The sequence below is a fragment of the Thamnophis elegans genome, chromosome 4 (genome assembly GCF_009769535.1).
Source record: "Thamnophis elegans isolate rThaEle1 chromosome 4, rThaEle1.pri, whole genome shotgun sequence".
NCBI classification, from domain to species: Eukaryota; Metazoa; Chordata; class Lepidosauria; order Squamata; family Colubridae; genus Thamnophis; species Thamnophis elegans.
In genome coordinates this window covers 98,717,000-98,743,267 of record NC_045544.1, presented here as the reverse complement: position 1 = coordinate 98,743,267, position 26,268 = coordinate 98,717,000, and the positions used below count along the sequence as shown (strand labels likewise).

The 26,268-nt window shown below is 38.7% G+C and overlaps 1 protein-coding gene across 1 annotated transcript in view; it reads left to right on the top strand.

The window, feature by feature from the left end:
- Positions 1–26,268, top strand: part of KLHDC3 (kelch domain containing 3) — a 50,797-nt gene that overhangs the window by 570 nt on the left and 23,959 nt on the right. Inside the window, 6 exon segments of the mRNA XM_032215734.1 lie at positions 12,114–12,368; positions 13,261–13,437; positions 22,384–22,499; positions 23,665–23,736; positions 23,921–24,134; positions 24,398–24,484. Coding sequence (XP_032071625.1) covers positions 12,215–12,368; positions 13,261–13,437; positions 22,384–22,499; positions 23,665–23,736; positions 23,921–24,134; positions 24,398–24,484 — 820 coding nt within the window. The 5' untranslated portion in view covers positions 12,114–12,214.

Here is a 26,268-nt window from a genome sequence, read left to right as displayed (position 1 = left end):
CGAGGGTCACGTGTCCTGACTGAGGCGGAGTAACAAACATCCCCTCATAAATCAAGGTATGAAATATCCAACGTCGGAATTCTTTTACGAGTTAGAATATCTAGGAAATACTTCATGCACGCAAACACAAATACCCGAATATAACAACAACTACAACAATAATAATAATATTTATTTATAATATTTATAATATTAGCACCAGTCAATGGTATTTGTGACACATTTTTAAATGTTCAGTTGACTGAGTTTCATGTTTAATGAATACAAGAGATAATAATAACCTATGACATCGACAGGTTGTACCTGCCAAGAAAAATAGGGGGCAGAGGGCTATTGCAAATCCATCAAATTGTAGAAGAAAAATGAAGTTTGAATGATTGTGTGACCCAAAGTATAGAAAAATTGCTGCAGGCTGTGAAAACAGAGAACGTTATAAAAACAACAGAAGTAAAGACAGAATATAAGGAAAAACAGCTGGATGACAGATTAAATAGATAGAAAAACAAAGCTTTCCATGGACAGCACTTGAAACACATTGAAGGAAAATGTGATGACAACTACTTGGGCATGGCTTAAGATGGGAACCATCAAGAAAGAAATTGAAGTTTTACACTGGCTGCTCAAGAACAAGCACTACAAACTAATGCCATGAAAGCAAAGATACAAAAACCCACTGACAATCCAAACTCCTGACTTTGCAACAACAAAGTCAAAACTGTTTCACATTTAATATGTGAATGCAGCAAAATTGCACAAACTGATTAAAAAGCTAGAGACAACCGAGTTGCTGAATTAATCCACTAGTAGTTATGTAAAAAAATATGACTTACCTGTATCCCAAAAGTCATGGGAACATAAAGTGGAAAAAGTTATCGAAAATGAGAAGGTGAAGCTCTTGTGGGACTTTTGAATACAGATGGATTGTCATTTGGAATACAACACACCAGATATCACAGTTGTCGAAAACTGAAACGTACAATTTATTGATATTGCGGTACCAGGAGACGTCAGAGTCAAAAAGAACTGAAAAAAAAATGAAATATCATATCCTGGGCATCGAAACTACACAGCTATGGATGAAACATGTAACAATAATACTCATTGTCATCCGGGCACTTGGTACTATGTCCAAGAATTTTATAAAACACATCAAGACATTGCAGCTTCCCGCAGTAACACCAGCGGAACTGCAAAAACCTGCTCTACTCAGAATATTATATATTTTAAGAAGATACTTGATTTGATACCTAGGATGCTGGCAGCAACCCATATCAACCATCAGAGCCGAGGTGGCGCAGTGGTTAAATGCAGCACTGCAGGCTACTTCAGCTGACTGCAATTCAGCAGTTCGGCTGTTCAAATCCCACCAGGCTCAGGGTTGACTCAGCCTTCCATCCTTCCGAGGTGGGTAAAATGAGGACCCGGATTGTTGTTGGGGGCAATATGCTGAACTCTGTAAACCGCTTAGAGAGGGCTGAAAGCCCTATGAAGCGGTATATAAGTCTAACTGCTATTGCTATTGCTATCAGTATCAGTCAATGATATTTGTGACACATTTTTAAATGTTCAGTTGACTAAGTTTCATGTTTAATAAATAAAAGAGATAATAAAAAAGAAAGAAATCACGATTTATTGGCCAGTGATGTCAGCAATAGTAGATGCCTGTTGTGGGGAAAATCTGTTCTTAGATGAATGGAATCAATTAAATCAAGTTGATAAGACCAGGGCTTTTTTTTATCTTATTACAACAATTCCATAGATTTACAGTAGAAATTGTTTTCTTTTTGGCACCTGACATTCCCAAACTGCCGCTGCTTCGTGATTTATGGGAGATGTTTTCTTCCCTGTTTTATCCCCCCCCCCCACCTTAGTCCTCTCTTTGATTCCAAAAGAGGACAGGCACAGGAAGTAACCTGAGCTCCATTACCTATAGTAGAAATTCGTTATCTATGCGTATGGATGCATTATCTATAGTAATTTGAGTTCCTTTGCCTATAAATATGTACGCTTACATCATTTGTTACTTATGGATTAGTCTCTCTTGCCTTTCTGAGATATATAATTATGAGAAAATCTGCTCTTTTATGTGTACATGTGTACATATGTTTGTACAATCTCAGACAAAACAGGTCTGCAAACCTTGATGTTTAAGTATTATTATTTTTCTGAAATTTGGGAATGGGCTACAATCGTAAAGCAATATATATGTAATCTCCATATAACTGCAAGTGCAGTTGAACAAATATAAAAATTGGTTCACAGTTTAAGAAAAACCAAATGATGCATGTGTGAATTATAGTTATATTTCTAGCTGACGGCAAATAACATATCTAATATGAATATTTGCACTTCTCTATTTTTTTATTTAAATCAAAGCATAAATTTATTTCTATTACCTCTGGAAATCAAAATCCAAGAACAGTATTTTGGATATCTTAGTTTGTTTTACTGAAAGTAGAATTTTTTGAAAGACGTTCTTCTAGAAAATACATTACTTTCATTAATTTCCATTTTCCCCTGAAATTTCTTTTGTTTCTTATAATTGCTGTGGAACTAATAACAACATTAATATATTTTTATTTCATGCTGTGTACTAGTTTGATTCTAACTGGAAATGTTGATTATAGTTTATTTGTATCTGGTTTTCCCTGTTGTTTGGTCTTATTGTGAGCTTATATGATACATTGTTAAGAAAAACTGCAATATAGTTGAAATGCCAAGCTATTCATCAGATCAGAATGCTTTGCTGAGTTGGATTTGAATGAAAATTTGGGACTAAAAGGACTCTTAGAATAAAAATAATGTTTCTTTAATAAGAAACCATATATTGGTATATGTGTGTGTATATATATCCACATCCACACACACACACTTCCATTAAGAATTGTTGTACAAAGTAGTCAAGAATTTTTCATTAAGAAATTTCAGTAGAGAAATATAGTACCAGTTAACATATATTTTATTATGCTTTTTAAAAATCTAAATAAAATGTTTATACTGCAAGTCCATGAACAATATGTCATACTCAAAATTAATAAATCAGTTGACTGTACATGTCTAATATATAAGTAGTTCTCATTTAATAATCATTCATTCAGCAACCATTTGAATTTTTGAGTCTGAGCAAAAGAGATTTACAACTGGTCCTTATAGTTTGGGCCACTGCAGGGTCCCCACAGTCATGTGACCTTGATTCAGGTGCTTAGCAACTGGCTTACAATCACAATATTCCAACATTCTGCAGTCACATGGTCACCATTTGTAACCTTCACTGCCAGCTTCTGAGAAGTCAATTTAATGGGGAAGCTGGCAGGGCATTGCAAATGGTGACCAATGGTGACCTCAGGATGCCACAACCATGTGGGATTCACCTAATGACAGCAACTGAGAATATTGAACTGCCTTTTCCAACCATGTGGCTTAGCGATGATATTCCCTATCTTAGCTATCATTGGTAAGCAAAGACTGCCTGTAATAATATACAGCAATCTCTGAAATATTGGGAATGTTAATGCTGGTTTCTATGAAAGGTTGGATGGGTCTCAGAAATATTGATTTTTGATCTACAGTATTAGAGTCAGTCATACTTACTGAAGAAAAATCAAGTCAGTAATTTGAGACATCAGTATGTTGTCCTTGACTAAATTTTATAAAGATTATGGTATTCTGAAAAAAAACCTATATTTTAAAATGTTATGCCAGAAGGAATAATTATAGATAATTTGTACATTATGTACACATGGGCAGCACAATCTAAAGCTATCTCTTAAAGTTTTGCAACCTATTGCCTGGTTAAACAAGATCATGGTTATATTGGTAGGACCAAAGTGAGCTTGAGAGCTATTTTATGGGGTGAGGCAATGGCTAATTGAATTTAAACAACTGCTTCTGTGTTTAGCAGAAAAAAAACAGGCAATAGTTGCTTTTTTACACAGTTGTTCAAAAAGCGATGTTTGTAGAATTTCTAACTTTATTAAACATTTTGAGGAAAATTTGTATATATCTTGCTTTTAATTGAGCAAATGTGTGACATATGAGTTCAATAAATGAATACATATATAAATATAGATCTATTTAAGATACCTAGGATCTTTAAGGAGAAACAGCACTGAATATAAAATAATAATAGAATTTGAGGGTTTTTAAAATAGAAACTTGATATTCTGATTGAATGACACTTGGCAGTACTTCCAAGCTGAATTTTTTTACTGTTTCGCACCTATAGACAAAATCTTGCCAGACTGAAAACTCTATTACCTGCTGCAACTACAATTTAGTCTGTCAATTATTACAAGGAGGCTGTCTTTCTCTCTCACATGATATCTGGGCTGAGTTGTTGATGTTATTACTCCTCTGGAATGCACCCCTTCCCTCCTGGGGATCCACCTCCTTAGTACTTTCCATCACATAGTTAACAACTATGTGTTTAGGTTAACAACTCCTTTGTTTAGTGACCATTTGAACCTACGATGGCACTGAAAATGTAGCTTTGCAGTTGTTTCTCAAAGTTACAACAGTCACTTTGATCACCATTTGCAAGCTTCATAGCTAGCTTTCGACAAGCAAAATCAGTAGAGAAGTCAGTAGTCAATTGTAAGTTGTGGTCGTATGATGTTGCATTTAACCACCACAGTAGAATTGTCAAAAACTCTGTTTCAGTCTTTTGATATTTCAGTTAATGACTACATTACTGAGTTACAAAGTTGCCAGTACCAATTGCAATAGTTAAATGAGGGCTACCTATATATGTTAGCATACTATAATGAAATAATATCTAAAAGTCAATGAAGATACTTTCATTTTATCAAAAGGATATTGGTGGCAGCTAATTCTAATAAGTTATGTGATTATTATTTGAGAACCAATTGAAGTTTTTCTGTAATCTTTTAGAGCAGTCTGATATACAGTAGATCGTTTTAATTAAAACTTTATATTCTCATAGCTTTTAAAATTCCTAGGAAGTTCTAGAGCAATATTTGTCAAACTTGGGAAATTTAAGATAGGTTGATTTTAATTCCCATTGTTTGGTTGGGGAATTGAATTCCTCACATCTTAAAGTTACCAAGTTTAAAAAACCATTTTAGAGCATTCACTTACTTCTAATGATAGAGTAGCCACATAACAAACAGATAAGAGACCAAGAAGGGATAAAACCTATAGTGCCAAGGCACATGTTAGTATTGTTTAAAGATAATAAGTATTTGACTGGCAGTTATTACTATTATATTTTATCCTGTCTTTTAAAAATATATTTGATTGTTTGATGGCAACCTCTAAAAAACCCTGCCTGTTTTCCTAAAAACAACAACAACAACCTGTGAGGTTGGTTAGGATCAGAGACACTGACTGGCCCAAAGTCACCCAACCAGCTTTCATGCCTGAGGTTTAGAATTCATCTGGTTTCTAGACTAGTACCTTAACTAATACATCAAACTAACTGTCTTTTCTCATTGGAAGCTAGAATAACTTATGAGATAAGAAGTGGTTGATTTTGTGAAGGCAGCCTGTGGGCTTAGTTTGTTGTAAACTTTTTGTTGTTGTTAACTCAGCTTATATAAGTTGTAGTGTAGGAACTTTCCTTTTGTTTGCCTTTCTGTATCTGGCATTCTTATTGGGCTTTATCAGTTTCTGTTTCTTGTGATATGCCATTTTAATGACATTTCACTAAAGGGAGACATTGAATAAGAAAAGAGGATTCAAACACCTGTGATCTGTTGCCATAAAATCTGTCAGTTTTCAACCAGTGGCAAATTTGCAAGGATAGAACATCAGTAGTTACAGAGATGCCACATGACAGGAGCTGATCTTAGATCTTACTTTGAATGCAAAATTGGCAGTACTTTGGGGGACGTGAAGGGTAGATGACTTTACATTGACAGTTTTGTGATGGGTTTCACTTTACAGTATGAATAGGATATAATAGCCAAACAGTCACAAGTCAGGTTGTGCAAACTTTCAGATGCATTTCCAATGTGGAATTGAGAAAATTGACTTAATATAATGTTTTGTAAAAGGAATTAGCTTAATTAGTATATTTAAAAAAGAAAAACTGTTGAGGGATCAGAGACCATACTGCAACCATACAATGCTTTGAAGTTTGCAAGAGGCCTTCTGCAAACCAGGATTTCACTGAAAGAAGCTTTATTTTGTTGTTTGTATTTTAAACTGTGAGAATGGGACTAGAAGACCTCAAGAAAGCAAACTATTTTCATTCTTACTTGAAAATCATCTAACTCCTTCCATAATGATCCAAAACAATACCAAAAAATTCTCAAAAGTCTTCTACTCACAATTACCCTCATATTTTTCTTAAAAAGAAAAAAATGCAGTCATTTTGCTGCTGAATTTTGGAACACTATCTCTGAGAAAACTACAAATGTGGTGCTAAAGGGAACAAATCGCTCTTGTTCTATATGGATATGCTAAAATATTGCAATAATTGTTCCGTAGCATATTTCACAACATGCAAATGATTTTCATAAGTCATCTTAAAACTTAATGGAAATAAAAAAGAAGTATCCCATTCTTAGAACTCTTATTATGGTACTCTAATTCAAATATATGTTGATCCTATGCTGTCTACATTTGTGGTTATTGCACTAAAAAGGATATTGGAGATAAAAATAAAACAAGAAAACCTTTAGGGTTTGTTAATGGTTTGGAGTAGCTTCTTATGAGGTATATTACAGTAGTTGGAGCTTTTATCTGAAAATAGCAAAACGTGAGATGCAAAATCATACGTGGCTTAGGCTAGTGCTGGTGAACCTTTTGGGTTCAGCATGTCGAAAGTTCAGAAAATTCCTGATTTTGCTGGCATGTAACCCCCTCCACCTGAACAAAATAAAACCTTTTATAAATCCATTTATTTATTTATTTTTTAAATACAGTCCAATCATGTGTAATTCCCGGGATCTGCTCTGCGTCACTTACCTTCAGGCAGTGTTCCCTTTCTTTTAACCGGCCTCTGTGGCTTAACCAAAGCAGCTCTGGGTCACATGAGGCCTTCATTCTTGAAGTGGTTTCAGAGAATGCAGCCTTTGCAGCTTCCAAAAATCATGCAAAAGCATGCTCCATTCTTGCACAATTTTCAGAAGGTTTGGAGGGAATGCGAGAGCACCACCTGCTTGTGCAACTTCTAGAGGTTGCACGAGAACACACGCCATTCTCAAGTGGCCTCCACAGCCTCTAATAATGACTCATGAATGGCGTATACTTTTGTCAAGGGATGATTAATGCTTGTCATCCAAAACATTGTGCCTTGTCACCTTTGACATATGTGTCATAGCTTCAGCATTATTGGTTATACTAAGAGAAGAAGAAATAAGAGAAGAATCATCTGGTATACCACAGGTAAGAGGAGGAGAAATAACTTTTTCTACTAATAATAAAAGTTTAGAATTTATTGTTAGCAATTCAGCAGACTACAGTATTAATGTCAGCTAATAAGTGGAAAACTATTAATGTCTCCTGAATCGCTAGCCTTACGTGGATACTTAACCATTGTGTGCCACAAAGCAGGATTAGATCTGCCTATAGCCTAACCCAGGAAGACTGCTCTGATTTTATGAGAGTGGTAGCATAAAAGCAAGCTCTGGTTTGTTGAACCTCATGAGTTTTCTAGATGTTTACAAATTTTCTGCCTTACTTTATAAGTGACTCATATTAGCTAGCTATCGGTCCAGAATTTTTAGTACTGAACCTTATCATAGATAGTCACTACCTAGGCTTCTGTAGATACTGGCTTCTATCCTGCTCTCTTGGAATAATTAGCCAAAAGAATAAATCAGGAGTCAGGCGTGAAAAAAGGAACTGGATAGTTTTACTTATGAATGTAATAGTGTGTTAGATTGTGCCTAAAATAGAACAGTCAGCATAGACTGCTTCAACCTGTCTGGATCTATTTTTAATACTCTAAACCATGTGGTAAAACCACAACCTTTCGCATTTTATATCTGGAAGAACTAAAGTCACAGCATGGTAGGGAATTTATATATATTATTGAATATATTTGAGATATTAAGGTTTTAGAAAAGTAGAGGTTTGTTACTCCTGCAAATGATTAATAATATCAAAATAGTTTAAACCCTGGTCTAAAATGAAGCTGAGTTAATATTAATCACTAGGACTGAATATTTACAGCCAGACTGTTTAAATTATGCAGAAGATCCCAGACTGTTTAAATTAAACTACAAGTCTGGGTACACTTGTACTTTTCTATGCATTACTTTTATTTTGATTTTTTTCTGTATCTTCTTGGAGTTGAAAAATCAATTATAAAATGTAATATCAAGTTCATTTTGTTTGGTTTGACTTATTTTAGAACTGGGTTGTGGGGTTTTTTTTGGGTTATAACTTTTATTATCTATATCTCCTATATACAAAATTTAGATTTTAAGGTCATTGAAAAAAGTTCCTACTATGTTATACTTTTTAAAACATCAAGAATATTGTTGTTCCTATATGACCAGAGAAATATGCTGAGCACTTTAGGCTTGAATAACATTTCTAAATGTTGCAACAACTAAATTATGTTTTTGTGTGTCATTATGATTTGCGTAGCTGAAAGCAGTTTTGAAAACTTTTCATACTTAATCCTAAATAGAATTTATAAATTAATTTTTGAAACTTACTATGTAACCAAAATTGATTTATTTGTAACGTCACTTTCTCTCAGTTGAACATGTAATTGAGCATGGGCTGTCTCTCAATTAACCATGTAATTGAGCATAATATTTGTGTTCCAAGGTTACAGTATAACAGTGTTGGTGAATGTTTTTGGCACTGACTGCCAAAACAGGAGCACATGTGTGGGGGAGTGCCGGAAACTGTAAGAGCAGTTCCCCGATGAACATGCATGGGAGCGCCAGAAACCGGAATAGTAGTTCTCTGGCATGCATGCGTGCACAGGAAGCTGAGTTTCTGGTTTCCAGTATGCGCATGCGCGCCGTTCACTTAGTCTTCTGGTTTGTGATGCACCAGCTGGTTGGTGTGCATGCACACGGCAGAAACTGGAAGCTCAACTTCCCGGTGCACATATGTGCGTGTGCACCGGCAAGCTGGTGCTCAGCTCAGTTTCCTGGGGCACACATGTGCGCCGGGGAACTTGTCTGCTGGTTTGCGGCACTCGCACGCATGAAGACCAACGGAACCCAGAAGAGCAACAGGCGATAGCTGGTTTGCCCGGAGAGATGGCTCTACATGCCACTTCCAGCACGTGTGCCATAGGTGCGCCATCACGGCAGTATAAGAACTGTAACAGCCACTAGGTAGGAAGCATAAGACTAGCAGAGGGCAGCCATGAACATCAATTACAGTCAGAAAACATGATAAAAACTGCTTAGACACATGGACAGACTCAAACATAATTTCAACTGGAAAACTTTGAACATCCTAGACCAAGCTAAATCTAAAAACAGTAGGAAATTCCTGGAAGCTTGGGGCTTAGATATGTTAGCCATCAACAGAGTTATTTAGCCACCATTCAAAAAAGACAATAAAAAAGTTAGGAGAGAAACAAAAAGGCCACAACACATCTTCTTCAGCAGCCAACATCCAGACAAGTAGAGATTAATATCAGACAAACGATCAAGAAAATAGCCTAATCAAAAAACTACTATGGAGAAAATAACACCCGCAACAATACTGGCAAGACATGCTGCGGTATATAAACAGAGAGCAAATATCACATATCAAATATTGATAGTTTCATTTTAATTATTTATAAAATTGATAGACTATCCTTACCACAGGGTAACTTTGGGTATCTTACAATCATAAAAGATAAAATATTTATATAATTACCTGTTATAATAATATATTGCACATTTTCTGATTGACTACAGGTAGTCCTTGACTTACAACCATTTATTTACTAACAGTTCAAAGTTACAAACGGCGCTGAAAACCGTGACTTATGATTGTGTTTCACATGATCATTGCAAATCCACATGGTCGCATAATTTGGATGCTTGGCAACTGGTTCATATTAATGACAGTTGCAGTGTCCTAAGGTCGTGTGGTCATCTTTTGTGCTCTTTTGACAAGCAAATTCAAGGGGGAAGCCCAATTCACTTAACAACTGGGTTACTAACTTAACAACTGCAGTGATTCACTTAACAACTATAGCAAGAAAGATTGTAAAATTGAGCAAAATTCAGTTTACTATGGTCCCAATTAGCAACATAAATTTTGGGCTCAATTGTGGTCATAAGTCGAGGACTACCTGTATTCAACTTGATTGTTTATGTGCCATCAAGTTGAAAACCACATTTTCTTCATGTTGATTAGCCTGCTAGCGTGATGTCAGGAAAGAACAGGAAAAGGGTGACACATGCATCTTGATATATCATTACGGATCTTAATGATTGTCCGGTTACACTTATGACCATCATTATGAATTGTTTTGAAAGGATGATAAAGAACTTTATTGTATCCAGGCTCCCTCCAGCGTTTGACTCACTTCAGTTTGCTTATTGCCCAAATTGTTCCACAGAGAATGCTATTTCCTCTTTTCTCCATCTGAGCTTGGCACACTTAGAGGAAAGTACTCATGTACGAATGCTGTTTGTCGACTTTAGTTCAGCATTTTATACAATCATTCCTCAGCATTTAGTAGATATACTGGGCCTTTTAGGCTTCAATACTCCTTTGTGCTGGATTTTTGATTTTCTCACTGATAGGCCCCATTTTGTACGAGCTGTAACTAATATTTCTAACACCATATTCTTGAGCACAAGTTTTCCTCAGGGCTTTGTTTTAAGTTCGCTGTTGTTCACACTGCTGACCCATAACTGTTGTGCTAGTTTTGCGACCAACCATATTGTGAAGTATGTGGATGATACAACAGTGGTGGGTTTTCCTTATACCGGATGGCAATGAGGGTGATTACTAGGAGGAGGTTGAGGGTTTGATGAACTAGTATAATAAAAACAGCCTGGTTTTAAATGTATGAAAAACAAAATAAATCATTGCCAATTTCAGAAAAGGCAGGCATACCCATACATCTCTGTGTATTAACAATTCACCTGTGGAGGTGGTTAGTACTATCGGGTTTTTGTGTGTGCAGCTGCTGAGGTTGGCTTGGTGGCTCACTAGTGAGACACTGGTGAAACAGGCACAACACCTGCATTTTCTGTGTCAGATAAGAAGAGCACATCTTCATTCCCCTATTCCTATTACTTTTATAGGGGGATGATTGAAACCATCCTGTCATATTGTATTACTGTGTGGTTTGAAAGCAGTAATGTTTTGGACAGGAAGATTGTGCAGAGAGTGGTGAGGATGGCATAAAGATTTATTGGAAGTTTACTTTCTTGTACAGGTATCCAAGACATAACATATAAGCGATGCCTGGCCAGAGTCTGCAGTATTGTCAGGGATACTACACATCATCTCCATGACCAGGTTTTCTTTGTTACCTTCTGGGAGGAGTCTTCGCAGTATTCAAAACAGAAGAGCTAGATACTGTAATAGCTTTGTACATATGGTATCAACCTTGTTAACTCTCAAGATACTATGTATTCAAAATGGATTGCAATTAGTTGTGTTTGTGTGTGTATGTGTGTGTGTATGGCATATGTATGTATATATATACAGGTATGGATATGGATTTTATATATATATATATATATATATATATATATATATATATATATATATATATATATATATATATATCTCCATCCATATCCATACCCATACCCATACCTGTATATATATACATACATATGCTATACACACACACACACACACATATATATATACACATACATACATACATACACATACATACATACATACATACATACATATTGAGAGCGGGCATCAGAATTTCATTTTTTAACATGTGCCAGTATGTTTACAGAAAAAAGTGACAATAAAAGTTATCTTAGATTCATTTGTGATTATGGTATTATATGTATGTTACCATTTTGGTGTCATTCTAATGTCTGGTACTTACCTTGGAGTGTAAATTGTTTTGAACTGACTTCAGTACTAATGAAAGAAATACATAATATTCAAAGCAATTGTTTAAAACCTTACCTTGTGTGACAAGTGCTGTATTCAGATTCAGACTGAATTTTAAACTCTCTGTTTATTTTTTTTATTTGCAGATTTCTGTGGTTATGAGCTAATATGATTGGTTAGCCTTATTGGCACTAAAATCTAATGCCCCCACCAATAACTTGCAAGGATTGAACACTCACAAAAGGGAATGTTACGGTGGACAGTTCATTTAGAAGGTGGGCCTCGAAGAGTAAACCACGCTGCTGTGGCTGTTGGACATAAAGTCTACTCTTTTGGTGGTTACTGTTCTGGTGAAGATTATGAAACTCTACGACAGATTGATGTTCATGTATTTAATGCAGGTAAGTTGTTGAATGTTAAGGTTTAGAGAAATGGGACTTAATTATGCTTTATTTTTTTAAAACACACACACACACACACACACATATATATATATATATATATATATATATATATATATATATATATATATATTTAATGTTAATTAATTTTAATTAATATGTCAGCCATCAAACATAAATGAGGCTACTGAAAATGTAAAAATATTCAATTATGGGGATAAAGAAAGGAATTTTTCATATTAAAATATTACATTATTCTTTTTTAGTAAAATTATATATTTGGGGAAGCATATGTAAAATAATACCATGTTTTGGAGAAAAAATGGAGGTGCCAGGCTATTAGTATATTTCAGGAAATCATTTACTTATTTTTAATATTATTAATTGTTTATTTGCCAATTTTAAATTGTGTAATACATCAGATTGTATCTCAAGAAAGTCAAAGCTCTCCTTATTGTTTATTTAGTAAGAAATGTTTGATAACTTCAGAAGAGAATCCTATGTAGCTTCCCATTATCTATATAATCCTGAAGTGACAGTACTCGGCATATACATTTTAGTTTTTTATGAAATTTATTTGCAGCCCATCTCATATCTAATGACTCTGGATAGTAACTTAGTCCGCCCTAACCCTAAACTGAAATGATGGAACATGTTATTTTGTATTGTTCGTTCTACCCAGATGGTCACAAGGAATTTTTATCACTCCTTTCCATTAACCAGTCTGGATATTCTGACATACTATTATAGTACAATTATACTATAATTATGGAATTACTTCCATTTTTTCTTACATCCTTTAGAATGCTACATGTTTATCTTTTTTATCTTAATTGTGATTTTTATTTTTGATCGATCAGTTGATAAAACTTTCTGATCTTTTTTCTAATAGTCTCTCTGCGTTGGACCAAACTACCACCAGTGTGGACGAACAGCAGGGACCATGTGAGAGAAGTTCCTTATATGAGATATGGGCATTCTGCGGTGCTGATTGATGACACTATCTACATCTGGGGAGGCCGTAATGATACTGAGGGAGCCTGCAATGTATTATATGCCTTTGACGTCAGTAAGTGGTGTCCTGCTTCCATAACTTTCACTATCACATGCTTATAAAGGTGAATAGGCAGGGAAGACAAACCTTTAAGCCATTTATCTCTTATTGAGATGATATTGATGGAGCAGTGATGGCACAATAGCAATGGCCATGATATTAAACTGAATAAGCCGAGTGTGTTAACTATAAATGAAGAATTATTGTTAATAATTACTACATTTATTATGCTTTTTAACTTTAATTATATATTTTAAATATTTATATTTTTACATGTAAACACTTCTAAATTATATACCCAATTTATCTCAATGTGTTGCCCATTAATAATAAATATTACATTTATTACCGGTATTTTTAAATTAAGCATTTAGGAAGTATTTATTAATGTAATTGCTCTCCATTTTATTTCATTTTTGTTCTTACTATAAAATAAGCTTCATTAATCTTATCATTACTGAAATTACTTTTCTCCAGTGCACTGCTCAGAGAGCCCAAATGCTGGGTTAACACAGCCTATCTGCCCTTGGACTGAGTGATGTTTTTCTTGACCACGCCTCCCTTTGCCTGCACATGCTCAATTCGAAAACTCAGTCCGCCCGAGTTAGGGCTGTTTTGGGAGAGCTCCAGTCTAAGAGCAGAAAGGCTGGAAAAAGTTTCCCAATTTGGACCACGTTTAAATTCTCAGATAGAGGAAATCACGCTTCTACATCAGGTCTGTCTATTTGCCTCCAGTGAGGCTTCCGTTGCTTTAAGAGAAGGGCTGCCGGGTTTTCCCTGCTGTTGCTAATTGCAAGCACTGCAGGGGGTTGAAAAGGCTTGCACAGCGGGGGCTGGCTAGCAAGGGAGCAATTAGTGGGATAAACCAAGTTCCCTGTTGGAACAGGGGCGTCCCAGGGGGAGGAAAAGTCCAGCAAGGCTCTGAGAAGGCTCTAAAGCAGGTGAGCCGGATTGCTAGGATTCCCTCGCCTGCTCCATTTTGCCCGGCAACAGCAGCGACGGCTGGAGCCTTCGCGCGCCTTTCAGGGCTGGAAAGAGCGGGAAGCGGCTGCGTGCGCACCCCCCGCCATTTTGGATCGCTCCGACTCACTGGGCAGAGCGGCAGAGCTCAGAGCGTGCTAGGAACAAGGCAGCAAGAAGAGCCCAGCCAGCCAACGGAGCCTCAGCGAGCCCTCAACGACTGCAGAACGCCGCGGGGAGGCTGGGGGCTAGTCTGGGAAGCCAGCTAGTCTCTCCCTCCGGAAAATAAGCTAAGTCTCGGGGAACCGAGGGCGGTGGGAGGAAGGAAATCCGACCCCAAGGTGGCCCTTCCCTCCTGGAGATTCTGCCAGCGCTTTTGGACTGCAAAGGCCAGCGCGTGCCCATCCCAACTCCAGCTATCTCCCAGGCCTCGTGGGGACCTGAAATGGCTGAGGAATGCAGGGAGGCCTTAGGGGATCAGGTGGGGCCCTCCAGCAAGCGCTGCAAGCTGGATCCCTCTGTAAATAAAGGCAAAGGGCACAAAGGCTCACTTGAAAGGTCTTCTCCAAGAGCCACAGTGGATCCCAGGGAGGTTTCAAGGCCCCTTCAGCCAGAACCTAGCCCAGACCGTCGCAGCAGGGAGTCAGCTTCCCCTGATCGTGAGGCCCAATCCCCCGGGGACAGTGAATTCTTGTCTGGGGATAACTATGCATCCAGGGATCCATCTCCTGAAGCATCTTGGGGGTACCCCGACTCCCCTAGCTCCTCCATCGGAGAGGAACGAGATTCTGTCCAGAATTCCCCCTTTGGGAAGGGTGGATCCAGCTCAGGCAGGCCTAGCCAGCGCAGGACCAGTAAGCAAAAGAAAAAAAGGGGGAAAAGTCCTGCTCTCTCGGATGAAATGAGGGAGGTAATTGCCTTAGCCATCTCCCAAGGGATAGCTGAAGGCATTAAGCGCAAGGGCTCTCGCAAGGGCAAGGCCCCAAAGGAGAAACGCAAACCTCGGGCCTCCACCTCTAAGGAGCCTGTATCCTCCTCCCCATCTTCAAGCCCCTCTCACTCTGGGTTATCAAGTTCTGAGCAGGAAGAAGGGGAGATTTTCGCCCTTTCCGAAGACGAAAACCCCTCTCACCACCAAGCAGGCACACCGCGATGTTTCTCTAACTGTGCAGACCCTGCAGTACCATGGCTTCTCTGTCAACATGGAGAAGAGCCAGTTCCGACCATCCACCTGTATACAGCACCTGGGTGCGGTCATCAACTCCACCTCCTGCCAGGTATTTCTTTCGCCAGACCGGCTGTCGAACCTGAGACGCAGAGTGAAGCACTGCAGCCTTGCCAGGTCGGTACCCATCATTCAGCTGTCCCAGCTCCTAGGGATAATGATCTCGTGCCTGGGGGTGGTTCCCTGGGCTCACCTTCACGCCAGGGAGCTGCAGTGGTTTCTGCTGCCAGTGCAGAGGGCCAGGAACAGCAACTCACTCAGGCGGGTTCGGCTCCCACGAAAGGTGATCCGGTCTCTGGCATGGTGGAGGTCCAAGGCAGTCAGGAAGGGCTGCCTGTTCAAGGAGCCGGAGAGACTAGTTGTCACCACGGATGCCAGCCTCCTGGGGTGGGGCGCCCACTGTCAGGGCCACCTAGCCCAAGGCCGATGGACTCAGAGGGAGGCCGCCCACAGCATCAATTGGCTGGAACTGAGGGCAGCTCGCCTAGCGCTGAGAAAGTTCGCATCTCTAGTAAGAGGGGCTCATGTACTGTTGATGACAGACAATGTGGCGACAAAAGCGCACATAAACCGGCAAGGGGGCACTCGATCAAAGGCCCTCATGCTCGAGGCAGAAGCGCTGGGCAGGTGGGCGGAACGTCATCTGGCTTCTCTCAGTGCAGATCACATCTCCGGCGTAAGCAACCGGGAAGCAGACTGGCTGAGCCGCCAACGCATCGACCACTCGGAGTGGCGCCTGCACCCGGACCTGTTCCAGCAGATCGTGAGGAGGTTCGGCAAGCCACAGGTAGACCTGTTTGCCACACACAACAACACACAGCTCCCACGCTTCTTCAGTCGCTACCACTCGCCCCAGGCGGAGGGAACCAATGCTCTGAGGTCAGCGTGGCCTCAGGGACTTCTGTATGCCTTCCCTCCACTTCCGCTCATCCCTCAAGTGGTGAACAAGCTCCTGACCGAAAAGGCAGACCTCATTCTGGTGGCTCCCTTCTGGCCCAGAAGGCCCTGGTACGCAGACCTGGTCAGCCTCTCAGTTCAAAGACCTTGGAGAATCCCCCGGGACAAGATTGCCCTCAGCCAGGGGGCCATCACCCATCCGGAGCCCCAGTGGCTGCAGCTAGCCGTTTGGCACTTGAAGGGGAGCTCCTGAGAAAGCAAAAATTCTCTGACCAGGTCATTCGAACAATCCAAGCATCCAGGAAGCCCTCTACGACTAGAATCTACGATGCCACCTGGGCCGCCTTCTCACGGTGGTGCAAGACTAGGAACATAGAGGCCTCCTCAGCCTCGATCCCCCAGACCCTAGACTTTTTGCAAGAGGGTCTGGATAAGGGCCTTGCAGTCAGCACCCTCAGACGCCAGGTTGCAGCGTTGTCTACCATCCTGGCAAAGGGCTCCTCTCGCTCGCTGAGTCAGCTCCCCCAGATCAAGAGCTTTCTCAAGGGAGCAGCGAACATCAGCCCTCCAACTGTTCACCGGTATCCGTCATGGGATCTTCCATTTGTGCTTAAGGCCCTGACCAAAGCCCCATTTGAGCCTTTGAAAAAGACCAGTCTGCGCTACCTCACCATCAAAACCGCTTTCCTGGTGGCCATTACATCCGCTCGCAGGGTAGCCGAGCTTGCTGCGCTCTCTGTCAGGGAGGATTTGTGCGTAGTTCACCCGGACAGAGTAATATTGAGACTTGATCCGTCATTTGCTCCGAAAATTAACTCCCTGTTTCACAGGACTCAAGAACTTATTTTGCCCAACTTCTGTCCCCATCCTTCTCACCCTAAGGAGCGTGAGTGGCACAAGCTGGACGTGAGACGGGCCGTGCGCACATATGTAAAGAGAACAAAGGACTACCGCCGGTCAGAGGCTTTCTTTGTCTCCTTCCTCCCTGCGTCCCTGGGCCGCAAGGTCTCCTCTCACACTGTGGGACGTTGGCTACGTGCTTGCATCAAACTGGCATATGAGCACCAGGGCAAGACGGCTCCGAGACGAATCACCGCTCACTCCACCAGGAGCGCTGCAACGTCTGCAGCCTGGGCAACCCAGGCCTCTATCCTAGACATTTGTAGAGCGGCCACCTGGGCTTCCCCCACAGCCTTTATTAGAAACTATAAGATTGACACCTTTGCCTCAGCCGAAGCCTCCTTTGGCAGAAGAGTATTACAAAGAGTGGCTGAAATGCCAGAGGCTTCGGCGCTTCCCCACCCTGGGGCTCAATAGCTTGGGCATGTCCCAGCATTTGGGCTCTCTGAGCAGTGCACTGGAGAAAGACCGTTGGCTTACCTGAACGGTCGTTCTCGGGGCACTGCGAAGAGAGCCCAAACCCACCCGGGTGTTTGTATTTTGAACGATGTGGCTGTATTGACTGTAATTGATTACAGGACGGTTCCTTCGTTTTCGAATTGAGCATGTGCAGGCAAAGGGAGGCGTGGTCAAGAAAAAACATCACTCAGTCCAAGGGCAGATAGGCTGTGTTAACCCAGCATTTGGGCTCTCTTCGCAGTGCCCCGAGAACGACCGTTCAGGTAAGCCAACGGTCTTTCCTTTCAAGTTAAAATCAGCTTCTTTGACAGTGATGCTAATAGTAATAATGATGATGATGATTATAAACTAATGAGATTGAAACTATTTGTGCTTAAACTCATTTGAAACCAATGTTCTCTGTGTTTTTCTATTGACTACATAGTAGTCTCTTTACCTTGGCACAGTAGAATTCTATGCCTCCAAAATGTTAAATGCCTGTTTTTGGAAACCTAACAAGCTTTTTGTGAAGACAGCCTCAAGTACACTGGTACAAATGGAGTAGCATGAGTTTGTGGAGGAAATGCACATGATGCAGTAGCTAATGCATTATTTGTATTAAGGTGTAAATACCCTAGTATCAAAAAGAGAATAGATAAAATGAGCAAATAAGATATGTTAATATACAGTAGTGATTAAAAGTTGGTGAACCCTTTTGAATTTTAAATATATCTGCATAAATATGACTTAAATTATGATCTGTTCTCTACCCAAATCTTAAAGCTAGATAAAGACAACTTAATTAAACAAGTGAGTCAAAACATTATACTTGTTCATTCATTTATTGTGGAAAATGATCCAAAGATCTCCTTGCTTAAATGGTTAATTAGAGACAGTTATATAAGTTCTTCATTAAATAATTGGGGCTGTTTTAGGACATACTGCTCTAAATATGACAGACTTTGACCTACCACGACAATAGAGTTCTCACCACAGAGATTATGAAGAAATTTCCGAAAATTTTTATAAATCTTAATGCTAAAAATATGGAAACATTACAAATCCATTTCTAAAGCTCTGCAGTGCCATTGGTTCAGAAAACAAAAGCATTGTGAACAGTTGTGAATGCATTTATCCAAGAGTGCTTTCCTATCATAATTACTCTCATGCTAACTTGATTAGAGTTTGCAGACATGATTCCATTATTAGAAAATCACTGGTTCAAAGTGGGATTCATAAGAGAACAGGAAGGTAGAAACCATAGCCTTAAGAGGAACATTCATGTTCATCTCAAGTTTGCAAAAAATGCATTTACCGTATTTTCAACCAAAAAAGAGGGTGAAAATCTGGGTGCATCTTATACACTGAATACAGCATTTTATGCCTCCAGAAACCCCATACCCTTCACAAAAGTGAATGTGCAGAGGTTTGGGAGGTCTGCAAAATGCTCCTGGGGGCTGGGGATGGCAAAAACAAGTGAAAACAGGCCGTTTTCTGTCCCCCCAGGAGCACTTTACATGTCTCCCAAAGCCTATGTATGCCCTGTTTTTTTTGCAAAAACGGGGCATGCAGAGGGTTTGGGAGGCCTGCAGAGTGCAAAAACTTTTTTAAAAAAATTACATCTTCAAAATCTTGGTGCGTCTTATACTCCAGTGCGTTTTATAGTCTGAAAAATATGGTAAATGATTCTTCAGATTTCTATAAAAATGTTGTATGTATAGATGAATCAAAAGTGGAAGTTGGGAGCATATAGGTATTGTTTTGTTTGATGGAACCCAAACACTGAATTCCTAATAAAAACATATACCAATGGGCAAGCATAGACATAGAAATGTAATGGTTTTGGAGTATTTGGCTGCCTCGGGCGGGAGCTAGTCAATTTTTCATTATTGGCAGGAGCATGAATGATGTTTGGTATAAGAAAATTCTATAGGAAAACATTTAGTCATCACTTAGATCCGTGTTTCTCAACCTTGGTGACTTTAAGTCCTGTGGACTTCAACTCCCAGAATTCCCCAGCCAACTGGTTGGGGGATTCTGGGAGTTGAAGTCCACAGGACTTACAGTCACCAAGGTTGAGAAACACTGACAGATGAATCTGAAGTGCAAATGGGTCATGCAGAAAGACAGTGATCCCAAACATACAAACAAGTCCAGAACAGAACAGATGAAGATAAATAAGATGAATATTTTGGAATGGTGAGGTCAAACTCCAGATTTAATTTGCAGAATTATTATCACAGGATCTGAAATGAGCAGTTCATGTTGAAAATTCAAACGTTACTGAGTTGAAGACGTTTGTCATAGAGGAATGAAACAGAATTCTTACATGGTGAAGTGGGAGCCTGATAATCAAGTGTAAGGAACATTTGAGTGCAATTTTTGCTGCTAAAAAAGTGGTGCAGTAAGTTACTGAATCTAAGGGGAAGCATTTTTTTCACACTGTCACATATTGGATGACTTTATGAAATAAAACAAGCTTCAAACTTTGGGGCTATTTTTTTTCACTTGGACTACTCGTTTGTATCAATAAGATTCAAATGAAGCACCGATAATATAAAAGTTCAGAAAAAATCCAAATATAGCAAATATCTTCCTAAAGATGTAAGTTAACAAATTATCTAAGCAAATTGTCTTAAGAAACAAACAAGAAAATGTGTACCAAGTTGATCTTAGCAGTTGGGTTCATTGTCTAATGTGAAAGAGGGGAAACATGGAGAAATAAATATAAGTAGAACTCAATTAGAAAACTGGAAAGACACATTAGTTCCCACTATGGAAAAGTGGATGATAAAGATGATTTTGTTGGTTTTTATTTTTAATTTATTTTAATTTATTAATTTTTAATGCTACTTGTTTCTCCTACGAAGTGACTCTGGACGGCTTTGTAATTTTATAATTTTAAAAATGGCTCAAAATGTTGTGAAATGTAAAGCAAAAGGTTAAGGTGAGGGGTTTTTTTTTGCATTCTATTGCACTAAAGAAAATTGGAAATCATTCTTTCTCCTCTTTGTTTATTTTTCTCATTTTTCTAACTTTTAATTTCTTCCATATTTTTATTTTTTAAGGAAACTACATAAACAATGTATTAAAAAGAAAAGAATCCAGTTAGAAAATTTGTGGGTAGCTTCTTTGAAAATGACTGTGGTATTGAGTTTACTGTAATGGGCTCCCATAACAAATTTAATAAATAATAATAGTAATATTGAGAGTGCTAATACTTCTATGTTTTTTGTAAGTACCAGAAATCATTTCACTATATATCACATTAGACCTGAGATAATGTTCACAAGGAGTATTTCAAAGCAACATAGGAACTGTCACAGTTCAAAATCCTAGGCAGCCTTCTACCTACCATTTCCTATCATCCCTGGAAAGCAAATGTTCTTGAGGGAAAATAAAATAAAATCCCATATGAGTCACTTCAGGCTAGACAAAGCCCTGAACCTATTATGCAGGGCACTGTCCTTTGCTGGCTTACAAATGCCATCTAGATTAGATGTCACAGCTCTAATTTCATCTGTTGCACTTGGTAAAGGTCCTTAGGGATAATACACAACTGAATTTAGAGATCTAAATATGGTCAACTTATGACAACAATTGGGACCAGAATTTTTACTACTAAGCAAGGCGATTGTAAGTGAGTGTTTCCTAATTTTATGACTTTTTGCCACAATTGTTAAGCAAATGATTGCAGTGGTTAAGTCAGTCATGCAGTCATTAAGCAAATTTGGCTTTCCTCATTGACTTTGGATGTCAGAAAATGGCTGTCACTGTTGCAAATGAAAATCACATGATCCGAGATGCTGCAGTTCTTATAAATACATGCTGGCTGCCAAGCAACCAAATTTTGATCAGAATGTTAGGTTTCTTCTAAATGCAAGAATCAGTTGTAAGTCATTTTTTCCACTGCGTTGCAACTTCGAACAGTCACTAAAGGTATGGTTGTAAGTTGCAGACTACCTGCATATACTCACATAGAACAAGATTTGGCTTCACATTATGAACTTTCATTGGAGTGGAGGACAAGCCTAGCTAGTCTGGTTATGGCTATGATTGAAAGCCAAGTTATGAGAGACCTTTGTGGGATAGAGTTTTTATAGGACAGTCTGTTGCTGCTTCCTGGACCAAGGCTAAAAACTGACTGCCAACTTTGCTCAAGGAATCTCCAAGGATTATCTGTGCTTTTGGGGGGAGGGAAATGGGACTTTTCAGGACAGATGTTGCCTTAAAATTTACACACTTTTCATTGCTGATGTTCTCAGAATTATATGCACAGGATACTTTTCATTTGTGAAAAATATCTCTTCTTCATTTAGTCATTTTCCCAAAGGATTCAAGCCTCTCTGTGACATAGTTTGTAATGATAACATAATAAAGTCAGATAACTAATGGGTTTAGAGAATTTTTAATGAACTACTGTATAGCTTTGGCACATACATTGTTTGATGTGTCTTATACAGCCTTTAAATGCAAGAGTTATGAATTTTTGTCCACTAAATACAGTTGATGTATCTCCATTTTTTATTTTTATGTTTTAGGCACACACAAGTGGTTCACTCCAAAAGTTTCTGGAATGGTTCCAGGAGCAAGGGATGGACATTCAGCATGTGTTTTGGGAAAGAGCATGTATATTTTTGGAGGATATGAGCAACTGGTGAGTTGTTCTAAAGTTTGTACCATTTATATGCAGATCTACTTGCGTTCAATATTTAAATACATCTGTGAAAAGTAAAGTCAGCATTATTATTATTTTTTTGGTCAGTTACTGATGATAGCCTAATGTTTCCAGTCTGAAAATAATGCTAAATTGCTATTGAAGTTAGAAATAAGACTCACTAAATATAGTAAGATTTGTTTCAAAACATGCAACTCGCAATAAAATAACTTGGCTTTGAGCTAAAATCTGTTTGTTAATATTTTTGCAAGCTGATTGTACTACTGAGAAACAGATGAGTAACAGTAATAACGGATAACAGATAATTGAGTTGTCTAGAAACATTTAGGCATTTTGTCTTTATTGGTCAGACTTATTAGGTCCTGGGGCTTATCAAATATTAAGCCCATATCTATCAAATAATCTGTTGGAACTTTCTGGTGTTTCTGATGACTGTATGTGGATCATAATTATAGCTAGGTTTAGCAATAGCATTTTCAGTGAATCTGCAGAATTAACATGCAGAATGCTGTGATGCCCTCTGAAGGAAACTGCAGAAACAAAGTAGTAATTTAGGATACTAATCTATAACCCCAAATACTTTGTCTTCTTTTATGGTAACTCTAAATTCCCAAATCCTTGACAAGGACAGCCAAATTGGTATCTTTTAAAGTTAGTACTAATTCCTGTCAGAATATTTGGCTTGAGGTTTGGGGGTGGGGGTAACCTAGTGAGTTCCATTAAACTTGCATTGCTGGGAACAAATTAGATTCAGTTTTATTATTTTAAAAGGCAGTTGATTTAGAGAAAGTATTCAGAGCCATGGATATTACTGACAATGGATTTAATAGTCATTGCTTACTTTTGATGGCTGTAGAATGGAGATAGTTTTATGATGACAACAAAGGTAAAGCCCATGCAGCTTGCAATTCTGTATTCATTTTGAGATTTGGATAATCTAACCTCTGAACAGGTGCTTGCTTTTTACCCACTTCTTATAGTTCCCTGAATATATTCTAATTCCACAGGGAAATCTTGAAGAATTAAATTCAAGAGTTTTCTTGTCTGGGAACAAGGTAACCAATATCTCTTTAGGAATCCTAGTTTCAGTTGGCAATTTTGTTTTGACATGTCAAGTAATTTAATCACAGCTTTTTTCTTTCAGGCTGATTGTTTTTCAAATGACATCCACAAACTTGACAGTAGCAACATGATATGGAGTTTGATCTGCACTAAGGTCAGTATATATGCAAAAAGTGTATCTTTTGCTCATTAAATGATCCAATTTCTAGTTTAACATCTGTATGCTGTGGGTTAAAATCATCTGGATTATGAATACTCAAACTCCATACCCTTCCACTTCTTTTATTCCAAAATTTAACTTTCCTTTGAGTGCCTCTAACAGGATTTTTTTTTTTCAGGGCACACCAGCTCGATGGAGAGATTTCCATTCAGCCACAATAATTGGGACAAAGATGTATGTGTTTGGGGGAAGAGCAGATCGCTTTGGGCCATTCCATTCCAACAATGAGATTTATTGTAACCGAATCAAAGTATTTGACACAGACACAAACTCTTGGCTGGATTCTCCTCCCACTCCTCTTCTCCCTGAAGGCAGACGAAGTCATTCAGCATGTAAGCTATAACACTCCATAGACTATATCTAAATGGTAGCTCAAACAAATGTCTTCAGAAGGTCATATACTGTTCTGTGTTTTTTCTGTCTATATTTTCTGTCTTTCTATAATTAGTCATGTGCATCTGTTATGAGGAAAATGCCAAAAGCTCAACTGAGTTGAAAGAACAGTGAACAAGAACAAAAAATCAATTGCTTATCTTTCTGTCTATCATTCCGGCTTTTGGAGTTATTCTGACCTGTCTTTTCTCTGATTTTACAGTTGGCTACAATGGAGAATTATACATATTTGGTGGCTATAATGCACGCCTGAACAGACATTTCCATGATCTTTGGAAATTTGATCCAGGTATTAAACTTGCTCCTTTCATTGGTAATTTTATGTTCAGAATTATAATGATGTACTGAGCTGATTACAGGTAGTCCATGGCTTACTACCACAATTGGTATCAGAATTTTTTTCGTAAGTCCTTGTAACTTGAGTCTCACCTATTTTTATGACAATTTTTATGGTGGTCATTAAGCAAATGACATGGTGCTTAAACAAATCTCATACAAATAATTAAAAAATTCCTATTTCCTCAATGGTTTTTTTTAAAATCAGAAATCAGCAAAAAAATTTGCAAATTTGTGATCACATGACTGCAGGCCTCTGCAGCCAGTTGTAAATGCAAGATGGTTGCCAAAAACACAAATTGCAACTTGTAACTGTCAAAATGGTGCCATGGTCATAGGTTCAAGTGCAGCTGATAAGCCCAAAACCATTAATACTTTGAACCATTGTTAAATGGCCATACGTCAAAGACTACCTGTACATGTTGTATAAAATAAATGGGGGCACATAAATGTAGCTAGAGATTCCATCAGTATCAGCTGTTTATGAGTATCTGGGGACCAATTCAAATTATTAGCTTTGTTTTATTTACCCACATTCTTCTACCATAACCTACTAGAAGAAGAATGTGGGTTGGACAGCATCACCCCCCTGATGGATTCATAACTGGCTGACCAACCGCACTCAACGTATAGTCCTCAATGGAACTGCATCTTCATGGAGGGAAGTATGCAGTGGAGTACCCCAAGTCTCTGTTTTAGGCCCAGTACTCTTCAACATCTTCATCAATGATTTGGATGAGGGAATAAATGGGGAACTCATTAAATTTGCAGATGACACCAAGCTGGCAGGAATAGCCAACACACCAGAAACTTGAACATTGGGCACTATCTAATAAAATGAAATTCAATGGTGAAAAGTGTAAGGTTCTACAATTAGGCAAGAAAAATGAAATGCACAGGTACAGTATAGGTGGTACCTTCCTCAATGATAGTAACTGTGAGAGGGATCTTGGAGTCCTAGTGGACAACCATTTAAATATGAGCCAGCAGTGTGCAGCAGCTGCCAAAAAGGCCAACACAGTTCTATGCTATATAAACAGAGGGATAGAATCAAGATGACGTGAAGTGTTAATACCACTTTATAATGCCTTGGTAAGGCCACACTTGGAATACTGCATTCAGTTTGGTCGCCACGATGTAGAAAAGATGTGGAGACTCTAGAAAGAGTGCAGAGAAGAGCAACAAAGATGATTAGGGGACTGGAAACTAAAACATATGAAGAACGGTTGCAGGAACTGGGTATGTTTCGTTTAACGAAAAGAAGGACTAGGGGAGACATGATAGCAGTGTTCCAATATCTCAGGGGTTGCCACAAAGAAGAGGGAGTCAAAATATTCTCAAAAGTACTTTAGGGTAGAACAAGAAGCAATGGGTGAAAACTAATCAAGGAGAGAAGCAACTTAGAACTGAGGAGAAATTTCCTGACAGAACAGTTAATCAGTGGAACAGCTTGCCTCCAGAAGTTGTGAATGCCCCAACACTGGAAGTCTTTAAGAAGATGTTGATAGCCATTTGTCTGAACGGTATAGGGTCTCCTGTCTAGGCAGGGGTTGGACTAAAGACCTCCAAGGTCCCTTCCAACTCTGCTGTTGTATTGTATTGTATATATGGGTCTTAGTCCACAGTGTTCCCATTGCACTACTGTAGTGAAATACGGCACAGGGAATAACCATCTGCAGCATGCCCTAAGGATTCTTTGAATGTGCAGAAGGGATGTTTAAAAATATTAGAGTGGGG